The following is a 13670-nucleotide window of genomic DNA, read 5'->3' on the forward strand; positions in this document are numbered from 1 at the left end:
TGTTGAAAGAAAAAAAATGTTTTGGAAGAATTGCCTGCAGTTAACTCATTAAATATTTTTCCAATAAGTGGGTTAGTGAGTGTGATGTCTGCTGTCTAGAGCGTCACCATGTCAACGGATCCTGAGATGAGTAAAACAACCTCATTTGCTCTCTATTAAAAGCAACCAAGTAATGTCCATTGTTTTTTGTTTTATGTTGAACTGAGAGTTCCCCATAGCAAGAACCATATATTGTAGAAAAAAAGCAGGTTAGAACATGTTATGATTGAAAATATAATATCTGAATTTGTCTCGAATGCTTAAGTGCTGTTCTAATTATGTTCTAACTTTCATAACCCTCATAACTGAAGTAGCATATAGGCGTACTGTGTGATCTAGGCTATTCTGTGTTACAGTAGGCTGGTCTATTTCCCTCGGGATCAGTGATAATCTATCTATCAGTGGTTGCATAGTGGAATGGGTTCAGTAGACTGTGCCTCCTTTTGACTACAAATGCATGGCTAATATACAGGGGGACAAGGGTCAATAATAGATTTATTTTCAAGTGTATTGTTTTAATAATATTCTTCCTACTTTTCCTCAAAATATTTGTTTAAATGCTTTAAAAGCAGATGTAGATAATGAAATTATGCTTAGGGCTTATTCGATGTGAACCCTGAATAGCCCTCAGTGGCTTGATGATGGTGTTGAATAAAGTTTGACCACTGTGAAATCCCATTTTTATTTGTTATTAGTGAGGGGAATAGAAGAAGAAACAACAATAAGTGGTCTGTATGGTGTGCAGTCAATGCATTGTAGGCTATACGTTGTAGAAGAAATGTTGGCTTACTCCAAGGCAACACATGAGAAGCCCAGACTACTAAACACTGACGCTACCTCTGTTAGAGCTGGCCAGCAGGTGGGGGCTAAAATACCAATGTAAGAAAACAAGAATATGTAAAAATACATTTCACGACAAGTTGATTTCATTTTGTTCCAATGGTAGTCACTATGTTAACAGTACTCAATAGAACAGTACAGGCCGACTGTTAGAAATGACAAAATGTTTACTGATCAGATGCAAGATATTGGTACATTATTTTTCTGGAGATAAGGACCACAATAGAATAACAGGAGAAAATAAAGGCATACTATTGACCACAATATAGAAAAATAATGCAATATATTCATCTTCAATTAAGCTTCATGAGTCTACATCTATATGATACCACTATTAAACACCAAAGTAGGCTATCTACCAGTTTATACAGTCATTTATATATTTGTTTTTGGAAATAAAAATAAATACCCATTAACTTAATAGGCTAGTGTAAACACAGTTTTGTCATTTCAATGCACACACCACACACTGAATTGTACAAAGAAGGTTAAGGGCTGAACATTATTATAGGCAATGGAAAAACCATGTTACTGCTGTTTGGGAGTGCTATTTGCATTTTTAAGAGATAAACACCAGGGATAAAGCAAAGCTCACTTGCCAACTTATATGATTTTGCATGACTGAAATGCTGAAATGATTGACTTGCTTTTGGTTCACGGCACTTGGTCTTGGCCCACAAATGTGTGAGCCGCCTTGAACTGAACAACAATAATCTCTCTCCTATTTGGCATTGAGGGTTTAGAACCTGAGAATTCCAAGCTCTGGTTGATTTTTCAAGGACAGTTTTTAGTGATTGGACTGCAACATAAACACTATAATGTGATTTTGCCTCTGTCTCTCACTTTTAAAAATGCACCAGAAAGCTAAAACGAAAATGCTCTTTTTTTCACCCATTTCTCAAAAATCTTTCCCTATACACTATTTGGGGTACTTAACAGGTCCACAGTGACAGCATAAGGCTTGGTTTAAGCTCACATTATGCAGTTTCTACATGAGTGACACACTAAATTTAATTTTTTTGCTTGGGCTGCCTCAGTCATGGTTTGTAAGTGAAATTTCTCAGTATAATTAATGTTAATTAAAGCCTGGAAATGTCAGGCTCTGTGGCAGAACCATGACAAAGCATTGTTAATTGGCTGCCAGATTCACTAAATCCACCTGTCCTGTGAATTGTGCCCTTGTGAGACACCTGAAACTCCTTGCATGTAGGGTCTTGTATGAAACCCATCGGCAATATCCTACTAAAGGTGTAATGTAAAAGGAAATATTGCACAATTGGAACAGGATAAACTCTGAGGTTATATGCACACACTCTAATAGCAATAGTGACTTCACAGGATTTCAACGCTTTACAGAATTACTGGTGAAAATGAATTCTGAATACAATAATTAAAAGTCTAACAAACCAAAATGTCCAAAGCACAGACAGAGAATCTAATGGTCCTATTCCCTAGTTGTTTCTGGTCATTGCAAATTTCATAGCTAATACTTCACATGACACTGGTAAAGATGATGACTATTTAAAAATACTATGCATAATAAGCCTTCTTTCAGAAAAAAAATCACAGTAGCAGACCAATGTTTTCAAAGTCACTATTTACTCCTCTAGAATAGTTCCATAAAACCTTGAAATCAGCATGTACTTGGTGTCAATGTTGTTTTGACGGTCTACTGGCAAAAAAAGCCCGTTTTAATCTGTGAACACATGCCTGTGGTCTAGCCTAATAAAAAACATCTGGTCAATTTTAATTGCCCTCGAATCGAGGAGAACACATGGTGCTGATGATGTTTCAGGGTCATGGTGGTTCACCAAGGTTCCCTCCTAGCTACTATTAGGTGGCAGCCATCACACAACTCCAACATTATCCTGTGGAGGAGTAGGGTGTGTCGCTATGGTAATTGTAGTCAGGGCAAACCTTTTGGACCAGTTTATAGTCAACACTATAGAAGGCGATGTAGATGCATATGACCTTGAAGGGCTTTGAGCAGAGCCAGGAGACATGACTCTGTGTCTGCTCTTGGTAGCAAACCTTGGCTGGGTCCTGGGTGCACAAAGCAGTCTTCTTGTTGCGGTCTGTTTTCTCGTACTCAATGCGGCAGTTGAAAGATTTGGTGTCCTTGGTGGCGAGGGTGGACTGCTGTGCAAACTCAAACTCCACCACCTTGGACGGGGGGACTAAGCTCACAGACACATTGCCCAGCCCGGTGGAGTTGTGCCGAAAGTACACGCTAAATGTGCCGTTTCCATGGTCCACGATCTTGCCCGTGATGAGAAGATTTAGTTTCACGGTCTTAATGTTGGAGTGGAAATCGCCCCAGCCAAACATCTTTTTGAATTTCCCAGTTTTCACGATGGGCCTCCGTTTAGTTCTCGTTTGCGTCTCCTGAACATCTGTCTGGTTAGATAACCAGTCCCAAAAGTCCTCCATGTTTTCTAAATATGTCATTTCCCTCATGTTGTTTTTGAGTCCAGGAGTTCCCCTGGCAAAGAGACGCAGGGGGTTTAAAATCCGGGGACTGGCCCCTTGGGGGGAGACATTCTCCTCATTATCGCTCTCCTCCCATTCTAGCAGCTCTGCTTCTGGAATTTGCACTTTGCGGCTCGTGACCTTCAAAGACAAAAGGAGAGAACATCAGAGGAAAATATTAGAGCCTGGTCACACTGCGATTACAAACATACCAACATTTTATTTACAAGATTAAAACAGTACATTTCAAACAACAAAAGTGTCTGACTGTGCAATGGAGGACTAAAATATAAACCAGCTGGGTACTGATTTAGAATGTAAAAAGACAGGTGTAACAGTAAAATTAAAGGTGTAATAAAAAGCAAATGGATGTCTCATATAGACATTTCACCAGAGTGAATCCTGTGCACCTTGAAGTGTCTTAGCCTAAAGACCAAATCCTGGGCCACCTCAGATAAAGTCTTAATAATTTACTGCAAAGAGCTAAACTAGTTGTATTTGTAATTAACTGTAGTTTCCTTTCCTGAGGCTCAGTTGAGGGGATAATTTGCTGCAGCAGATGTGATGGCTTTAAGCTGGGCTGTCTGAAATCTCAGAGAGGAGCTGCACAGTATTTTTTCTCCTCTAATTATAAATTTAGCTGTAAGCTTAATTGTAGCATATGTGAGTCCTGTTAAGAAAGTACAATCTTCTGACAACCTTACGTTCAAAATTGTTAGTCACAGAACTCACTATTTCCATAATTCCACATCTATGCGAATCAAGGTCACTTAATGTTAAAACGGCCATTAGTACTTTCAAATGAAGCTAATGTGTGTGGCTTTAATGTACTACAGATATCACAAAGGCCCGGCTTGATAAATGAGGCAAACAGATCATCACGTTATCCATTTGAGAGTGCCACATTTAATGCAAAATCAATGTGGCTCCCATGGACCGCAAGTGTATTCATTCATCACTCTCCCTGCTGCTTAATTAAGACTGAACCACCATGTACAAAAAGACGAAACATCATACAAATTCACAAAAGGAAGTCAGAATAGTACAAATCAATTGAGCCTTATGCTTTTTGACTCCATCTGCTCCATGTGCATACAGCTTTGTCATCTGCTCAGTGCAGCCCGAGTGCTGGCAGATTAACTTAAGTGAAATGACGTAAAGAGATACCGTGAATGCTTCAAGGTGAGTAATAGGGAGGAATATTCCATCACTTCTACCTTCTGGTATCTCATGTGTAACTGTTATTTTCCCCATTTTCTCATTTATCATCCTCCACAAAAGCCCATCGACTTGGCATTGGGTGAAATGTGTGTGTGTGTGTGTGTGTGTGTGGGGGGGGTGCAGGGAGGGTGGAAAAGGCAGATGATGGAGGAACAGAGTGATTCCAACACCAACGTGAAAGCACTTAGAGTAAGATGAACGGCTGGGGAAATGGCTATCACAACTAACAGTATCACAAGAGCAGAATCTTATGCTGTGCTCACACGCACGCTGGCAATCCTCTCTCCTTTCATCTCCACACTCCAAATCTCTCTCTGACCTCTCTCCTTCTCTGTGTTTGACTCTCTTCTATTACTCTCTCTCTCAAAGGTCCACGTGCACACCCACACACACCCACACACACACACACACTCAAAACCAACATAGATAGTTGAATATATGAAAGAAAACATTTTCACCGCCCTTTTGTATATAATACAGATGAACATGATGCTGCTAGCTCAATATAATATTGAGCCATTAACTTTTTAAGGATGACTTTTGAAAACGTAAGTTCAGATAATGAAAGGATTTCACCAATATTAGGGTAGTTTTTAACAAACTGATCATGCAAGCAGCAGCAAAGCCTTGGAGGATCAATTCCACCATGACATAAATGAGTTGGTGTACCTGTTGGAAATGGGCAGGCTGTAAAAAAAAAAAGAGGCATCTGAACTGTGAATATGTGATTTAATAACGTGCCCTGCCAAAATGTCACTCTCCATTAACCAGAGGTGCTAAAATTCATTTGAGACCGACACCACAATATGAGACAAACAAAAGGCAGGGTGAGCCATGCCAGACATTCATCTGTAATGAACCTCTTGGAGCCGTAGCTGACTGCTGGTCCCCTGAGTGGACATATCTTTTAGAGCTTGACATAAAGGTAATTGCCACCGTGACCAGCCCAAGCCTCTGGAAAGTTATTAAGGAGTCAGAGACATCTCTCTGTTGTATCATCTGTGAGGATGTTGTTTGAATGCATTTTGCAGTGGGGCAACAACAGCAAGCAACGCCATGATGTTTTCCTGGCCAGAGGCTATGGCTGTGCTGCAATTTCAGATTTGTCTTTACCCCGAGCCTCCATCTATCGTTTATCCTTGAAAACCTATCATTCCTTTTAGATCCGAACAAAAATACATATTTTGACTGGACATCTATCAACCTGTCTTCTTTCATATATATATATATATATATATATATATATATTCACAATCACACAGAAGTGGCCTAAACTCTAAGCTTTTTCCTTCACAAGTGCTATTAAACCCATCAGCATTCGTCTTTTTGCCGACCCGTGTCTGTCCATGGACATCAGGAATGATTAGTTCCCCTTGTCTTCAGGTATGCAACATGAAACACTGCTAAAAAGACACACACACACATACACACACACACACACATTTTCCATCCTGCCATTCCCATTCTCGTCCCCCTGAGGCGAGCTCCCTCCGCGCTTGTCTCTCTGCACGGCGTTGTAGGGCATTTCATTTGTAATGATTCACAGCAAAGAGCTGGTTCCAGGAGGAGGCTCTGGAGGCCCCTGGGCAGACGAGGGCTTGAGTCCACATGCTCCTGCCCAATAGATTGCTACCCTGATGGCTGAGAGAGCCTCACGCTTTAGAGCCATCACTCTTAATCAAGGGTACCGGGGGCCCGGCCTAACAAATGGCAGGTGTTTCGGCGGACAGGATCACAGCGGCAAATCCTCATGCTGAGCCGCTCGCACCACATATCTTACACCAAATAATCCCCTCCATCATTACTGCAACCTACTGACCCTGGGGGGGCCACTGCACTTCAGCGAGACCCGGCTCGCACAGAAACATTTGACCCACTTGGTCACTAAGGCGGTCTGTCTGACATTAACTGGCCATACATTATTTCACAGCAGTCCACTGTTTTTTCTTTAAACATTTTTTTATTTTTATTTCAAAGATTGTTATTGTATAATTTCCAGTGTTGTTTTCTTAATTATTATTATTTTTCTTTGGTTTTTATGGGGTCATTTTATGGGCACACTGTCACATTCTTGGTGTTTTTAACAAGTCTATGTTAACTTAATTTGCACCTTGTGTGTAGAGGAGGTAGAATGGTCATAAATCACTGATCAGCTTCAAAGTGAAGGTCTGTTTGGAACAAGCAAAATTCCTCTCATTCTGAGCCGGATTCTACTCTGCACAGCCTGATGTTCTCCTTTAATCAGCACCAATGGATCAAAAGGCGAGCTGCAGTATATTAGGTGATGGCTGATGGAAAGCTGATGCTTTCTGTCTGTCAGCTCTCCCCCACCTCACCTACCCAACACAGCTGACACTTGCGGCGAGGGTGGGGGTGTGCTGTGAATGTCCAAGATCTTCTCTCTTGTTTCACAGTGAAAGACTACACTGACAAGTCGATGCATAAGACTGGTTAGTCACACTTTCTGTAAAAACTAGAACATCAGTTTCAGTGAAGTTGATTCAACAAAACTGTACTGAAATATTCTGCTGTTAAATGTTCTTTCTTTTTAGTAATGGTTTTTCGTTTGTTCATTTCTTTATTTTCTCTTTTTTGTCTGTCATGAAATGACTGACTCTCTAAGTGTGAGTTATTTACCAGTAATTCATTAAATTAAATATTTTCCAAAGGCTATATTTACCTTGTGAATGTTTGCAGAGAAAAATGGTAGCAAGATTGTGAGAAAAAAACCAAAATGCTGATGTAGGGTGTTTTTCAAAAGCCGCTAATAAAGACCTACAGTGAACGATATGATATCTTGAGGGCTATTGGCAAGACGTAAGGCAGTGAGATGTTCCTGTTATCTCAGCTCATGGCGAGCCTGACAGGAGATCCCTGTGCTCATTCTCTGGCAGGTGAAACCTTTCATCACATCAACGCTTTCAGAATCCCACTGCTGCACTTCACAAGAAAACGCCTTCTCCCCAACCCCCTTTTCTTTGGAACTAGCAGACTAGAATCCGGAGGGCTGGGTAGAAATATGAAAAAGAAAGTGAATTAGCCCCAATCAATGGACCTCTTAATGTTGCATTATTGTACAGCTTTGTTTAAAGCACACACAAGCACAAGCAGCCTCCTCACAATCGATGTCTTAATCTAGATGTATTCCTTTTTTTTTGTATCCATTCCCCACGAGAGCAATTTCATGCAAATTGCACAAATACTGAAAAGCAAGGATCTAATTTGTCAGCAACACGCACAATTTACGCAGTATCTCAGGTTAGATTTGACAGAACAAATTTGCTCTTTGGGCTGACTGGAACCCAGCTGATTTTTTTGTGGAGGAGACACTATCGTTTGAAGAAAAATGAGAGGGAGCAAAAAAAGGGGCATAAAAAAAGTATTCTTTTCACTCTAGTGCAGGGTACTTCACAAGGAATCTGCAGAGACAGAGGATCTGACAGCGCTGCGTGAGCCTGACAGGCTAAAAGAGCTTCAAGGCGCAGACGATGAGAGGAGAGCCGAGTCAATGTGATTAATCAGGGGGAAATGTCTAATGTTTCCTCTCAGGCTGACAAAACTCCCGTGCGGTGGGGGGAAAGTCATAGAGATTTAATTAATGGGGGCTAGCCGCCCTTGTTATGCACATACAAGCAGCGTGGTGATGGCCTCTGAACATGGTGAGGGGTGACTGCTCGCGCATCCCAGCCTGGCAGAGGCATCATTATCTCTGTAACCACTGTGTCTTCACCGAGGAGAGTTTTATTGATGTCCTACGTGTGAAATGATTGGCTTCTTTTTAATAGAAAGCTGGAATGCACCGGACTAGACAGAGGAAATACACAAGCTTGGTAGTTAACTATTGAATTAAAAAATGTACTGTTCAGGAACAATAAAAATAAATCTGGAATGAAAACAAAAAACAAGTACTAGATTGCAGATCAAGAAATAAGGTCTATAAAAGCTAAGACCTATACAGTCTCTTTACCATGAATTCATTAAGAACTCATCTAGCAAAACAAGGTGATGGTGAAATGCTGGGAGACGGCTGCCTATACACTGCCAATGCAGTGAGACACACCCAGCGCAGAGGTGTGTCCAGCGGAGAGCAAGTATCCACAATCAAACCTCCGCAGATCCAAACTCACAGTCTGGGAAAGCAGTGGGCAGGATGGCGGGCTCAGCGAACAAGGGTCCGTTTTAAGAATCTAAATATGATTCTTAATTGTGGTTCAACCTCTGAGAACAAAGGTGTTAAATGCTGCTTTCCCCCATGCTTACACCCACATCAGGCCTGGTCATCCACTGTAAGTACGGGGATCCTGTTAGACATGGTGGTAGGAATAAAAGCCCATGAATTCTATTTCACAAATAAGATTTACAGTGTACAGTAGCTGATTTTGGATGAGAAGGCCTACTGTAAACTGAGTTTGTCTTGCGAGTATGAAATCCTTTTCAGGGCTCTGCGCTGGAAACAAGCTTAGGAAATCGACACTTCACACTCCAAGCCCCAGCGCTAAGAATTGGAAATGTCACACAGACAATGTTGTTTATTGCGGATTATCAAGCCAAGCCTTCAGGCAACAGAATGTGACCCCAATATGAGTCAAGATAGCCATCAAGACCGAAATAAGCCTTAAAAATGATAGAAGATGCACAGCATCTCACACATTTATGCAGCAACTCACTCAAAATCCACATTTAATCTTTCCCAGAAGAGTTTCTGTGTTAAAAGGACCCCACTGCAACACACTTTATTTATTTTATTTAACTGTGCCCCTCCTCTCTCTCTCTCTCTCTCTCTCTCTCTCCCTTGCTTGACTTTTCTGCCTGGTTTCTGAAAGCAATGCAAGTTCCTGTCTCTCACAGGGGCAAATCCAAATGCAAGGTTGATGTGAAGACTCGGCCGCAGCAGGTTCTGAAGAATATAAACAGCATTTTTATTGTCCAAGGGGACGGGCCCCTGAAAGCGACGAGGGCCTTATCGCAGCCCAGCAGCTCTGTAATTCGCGGCAATGATAAAGTGCCAGAGCAGAAAACCTTACAAGGCTGGCACAATCCAAAGACGGATTAGTTTTTCTGACATAAGCTTCCTGAAAAACTAATCAATCAGCCCATGCAGTATTATCAGAAGCCCGAGATTAAAAGGAGGCTTCTAATCCCCCACTGTACATTTTAGTACACTTTCCACAGCAAGTTTTTTGGTTAAATGTAGCACAAATAAATTATATAAATCAAAGCTAATTGGACATAGGGAAGAGCAGCAGGGCGAAAACCCCCTTGAGAGGGAATTTATGTTGAATGAAGATTAGCCTCTAACTATTGTCCTAGCAAATACTTCGCTCTCAAGCATAAATTTCCTAGCAAGAAAATGAATTTTCTTGCGATGTGAAATGTTCAATCTCAGGGGAACAATAGCACTATGGTCACTGAAGATAAGAATGTTCATGTTAGAGCTGTTGTGCAACTGCGTGTTTAAATAACACTGATTGCATTTTACAGAGATGTACAAAATATTCTACAGCTCTACCAAGTGTCTCACTGTCTATTCTAAGGGCTTGCAAATATCACACTTCACCGGTCCCTTGCTTCTCAGCTTGAGCAACTTCCTTTCGAAATGCACAGACTCTGCAGGGAGTCCGTCCAAATGCTTAAGACCACAGCCACCCTGAGTTGAGGCGGCAGTACTACTTATCATCATTTAATATTACGCTGCTTTGAAACCAACAAATGGCAGTTAGCAGTAAGCAGGTTTTTATATTCTCAGTGTACTACATCAAAGCATTACCACAAACATGCAATGTGGTGAATAATAAGTATAAAAGTCAAAAAGTATAATAAGTAACAGCATCACTGATGATTTGGCATGGTTTTCATAGGTGTATTAATAAAACAAAAATGCCCCTTACATGATTTCTCACACAAAGAGAAAAGGGGATGTAAAAAGTTTGCAAGGTGACATCTCCACTGTTTTTGTCTTCACTGAAAATCTAGCTCACTTCCCTCAGGACAAAATCACAATGTGATAATGAACAGTGTGGGTAGGCATTTCAACAGACATTGTTTTACTCAATACCTAGGAGATAATACAATAAATACACTTTATAGCTTAGAGTATAACTTCCCATATGGTACAACTCAAACCATTTTGAGTACTGTCATTATTTTCTTTATTATTATTTATCCCAGATAATGTTGGGAAATAAAAGGCTGAGAAGATGTGATGCAGAGTGCAGAGCTCAAGTGGTCCTCTAATTTCAATTGCACTGTTCGCCTGTCAGCTTTCAGAGGTTAACCATGGCAGATGCCACAGGAAGAATAGTCACCCATGTAGAGACCATGACTCTCTTATCTGTCCCCTGGGTATGACACAGGTGCAAGACGACATTTCCAGTACATTGTGATATGAGTGTGTGTGTGTGTGTGTGTGTGTGTGTGTGTGTGTGTGTGTGTGTGTGTGTGTGTGTGTGTGTGTGTGTGTGTGCATTTGTGTGTGTGTGTGTGTGTGTGTGTGTGTGCTGTGTGTGTGTGTGTGTGTGTGCGGGTGTGTGTGTGTGCATTTGTGTGTGTGTGTGTGTGTGTGTGCATGTGTGTGTGTGTGTGTGTGTGTGTGTAACATAATATCAGTCAAAGACAATATGTCCATGCGGACTACTGGGACTCAGATGCATTGGAAGGCTCCCCTGAGGCGGGCAAAGCTTCCAAAGCTCAGAGCACGGCGTCTGGTCCCACTGGCACAGCTCTCAGGGGAGCACTGTACTAAAGGACAGGGGAAGATCTTACTGGAGCCTATTCGGATGACTGGCCGTAAAAGCCCAATCATTGTACAATTATTCCTGCCACAAAATATATTGTGTAATAACCCACTGTTACCTGAGGTGCTACACACATTTTTGAAAATCTACACAGAAAAAAAAAATGTATACAATTAAATGCATAAACAATTTACATTAAGGGTTTAAAGAAAAATGGTACCGGATTGGCATTTCTCCTATATTGATTTACAATGACAACAGCACACATTCTGGGGTGCCTATGCCTACATAGTGACAATAGTTAAATAGGAATGTCAATAACATTTGAAAAATATATTTTGTTAGGCACATAAGTGTGAGGATGAGCAGTAATCATTGTAGCTACTGATCTGTACTGTGTAATTGTGATGACACCTAACTTTTATAAGCAGGCGCTTAAAGAGTTTTCTTGCTCCTGCTAACCTTAGAGGAAAATTAACCTGTACAAGGATTATTTGCCACAAATATGCCATGTAGGCACTATTTAGCTGCAATTATGAAAATTAACTGCATCCTGCATGCCAGTTTAGACCATGGTAATGTCCTGTAATCAGCTCAATAAAATTACGCGGAGCAACCTGATGGAAAATATTAAATGTCCTTTAAAAAAAAAAAAAAGTAATTACCTTATAAAGATTTGACAGTTAATATTTTAGTTAACGTGCATCCTATCACATTGAAACTCCAAAATATTTTTTCTCCATCTTCATTGTTCTATGTTTTTATTCACATGGCCAGATATCTGGATGAAGTAGCCTACTCACCGTATGCAGACAAAACAGCAGCAACAGAGTCTGCAGGTTCCTCATGATTCTGATTCTGACCCTGATTCTGGTCCAGCTGATCTATTTGAAGTAGATTGAGGAAATGCGCAGTTGCTGGCTTTCTGGATAAACAAATGCCATTTCTGTGAACACCTGCAACGAGATAAAATATTTTTAAAAAACTCAGCGATAGCCTACAATGCAATTCTCAATGTAAGTTTTGTAAAACTAATGTAAGTTTTAAATATTTTCATGCATTTTGCATTTGCATATGTCAAAAATAGTCTATTTGATAGCACGGTCGTTACATTATTGGTTTGATGAAGGCAACAATTTGGAATGGATCATGTGCATCCTTCCAAACCTTAGCCCATACCCACATAAATCATTAAGTAGGCTAGACTAAAACTTACCTGCACCCTGGTTGCCCTGGGGGAAACTAGCCCGTACTTTTCAACATCTTAAAACAGCAACTCTCTTGACAAGTCTTCGTGAAATGTAAGTAAAGCAACCTAGCAGTTGGAAAACTTCGTTCAGGATGTCGGAGTCAATAGTCAGCACTTGTCCTATCTGGTCGTATTAAATGCTTTTGTTTCCTGATGAAAATCCGTTGATTTCAAGATTAAAAGCCAATTTTTGCAGCATTTTGATCTTGCTGTCACTATCCAGCAGTAGCTTAAGACGAGTTGTACGATCACTCACGAATGATTATAATCTGTGTAAACCAGTTGGTGGCTCCAGTGTTGTCCACCGATGCTACGAGTCGACCAGTCTGCTTTCTCCTCCTTCCTCAGTTTTGTCAGAGGCGGCACTCCACTCACTGTGCGTTTCACAGAGGAACTCAAGAGGCATGTGATGAATCCCCCCTAAAGTCCTTACTGGACTTGAGCACAGCTGAAAAATCCTACGTCTTTTTAACCCATGAAATACCTTTACAGGTTTCCACAAAACAATTGCCAATTTTGTCAGCGTCTTGTTCTTTTTTACACAAGAAGATTCCACTAACTCGCCAACCTTAACTAGAGTCTAATCTTTTGTAGGCTATACAGTCTGGTCTAAATATGTAGTGATTCTGGCCATGCTCATCTACCTCGTTTAGTGGACAATACCTGAACAATTCAATCACAATCTTTTATAGACTCAACCATCTGGCCAAGTCCTCTATTAATCCATTATCATTACATGTTTGTGTAAGTGGGGCTGTCCTTAACCCACTTAACCCAAAAGCTGTTGTGAGTTGTCGTGTTTTTTGGTTTGAAAGGACTGTTCCACTTTCTGTGTATCAATGGCGCCTCCATGTGACGGAAACATTGCTCGTTCTTATACTTGAGGCTGACTTTCAGGAAATACATAGCCTACTCTAAGCGTTCAAAACGTCATCAAATACCTTTCTTTAACAATTTTTCTGCTCCTACAACTATTGTTAATTGAACCTGGTCACCTTTGAATACAGGAAAGCACTAAAGTAAGGCAGCCTATTCACTTGTGTGATGATAGCTTAGGCCTACGAAGTATAGGCTAGGCATACACTTTTAAATTTATGCTACATATTTATCACCTGGAA

At 40.7% G+C, this 13670-nt stretch overlaps 1 protein-coding gene across 1 annotated transcript; it reads right to left on the minus strand.

The window, feature by feature from the left end:
* Nucleotides 1-707: 707 nt before the first annotated feature.
* Nucleotides 708-13284, minus strand: nxph2a (neurexophilin 2a). The gene is made up of 3 exons (XM_048239808.1): nucleotides 12520-13284; nucleotides 12107-12259; nucleotides 708-3489 (listed from the first exon to the last, which is right to left on the minus strand). The coding sequence occupies exons 2-3, from the start codon at nucleotides 12149-12151 to the stop codon at nucleotides 2743-2745; spliced, it is 792 nt and encodes a 263-aa protein (XP_048095765.1). The 5' UTR covers nucleotides 12152-12259; nucleotides 12520-13284; the 3' UTR covers nucleotides 708-2742.
* Between the last annotated feature and the right edge of the window lie 386 nt (nucleotides 13285-13670).

Source organism: Alosa alosa, chromosome 3 (genome assembly GCF_017589495.1).
Source record: "Alosa alosa isolate M-15738 ecotype Scorff River chromosome 3, AALO_Geno_1.1, whole genome shotgun sequence".
Taxonomy (NCBI): domain Eukaryota; kingdom Metazoa; phylum Chordata; class Actinopteri; order Clupeiformes; family Clupeidae; genus Alosa; species Alosa alosa.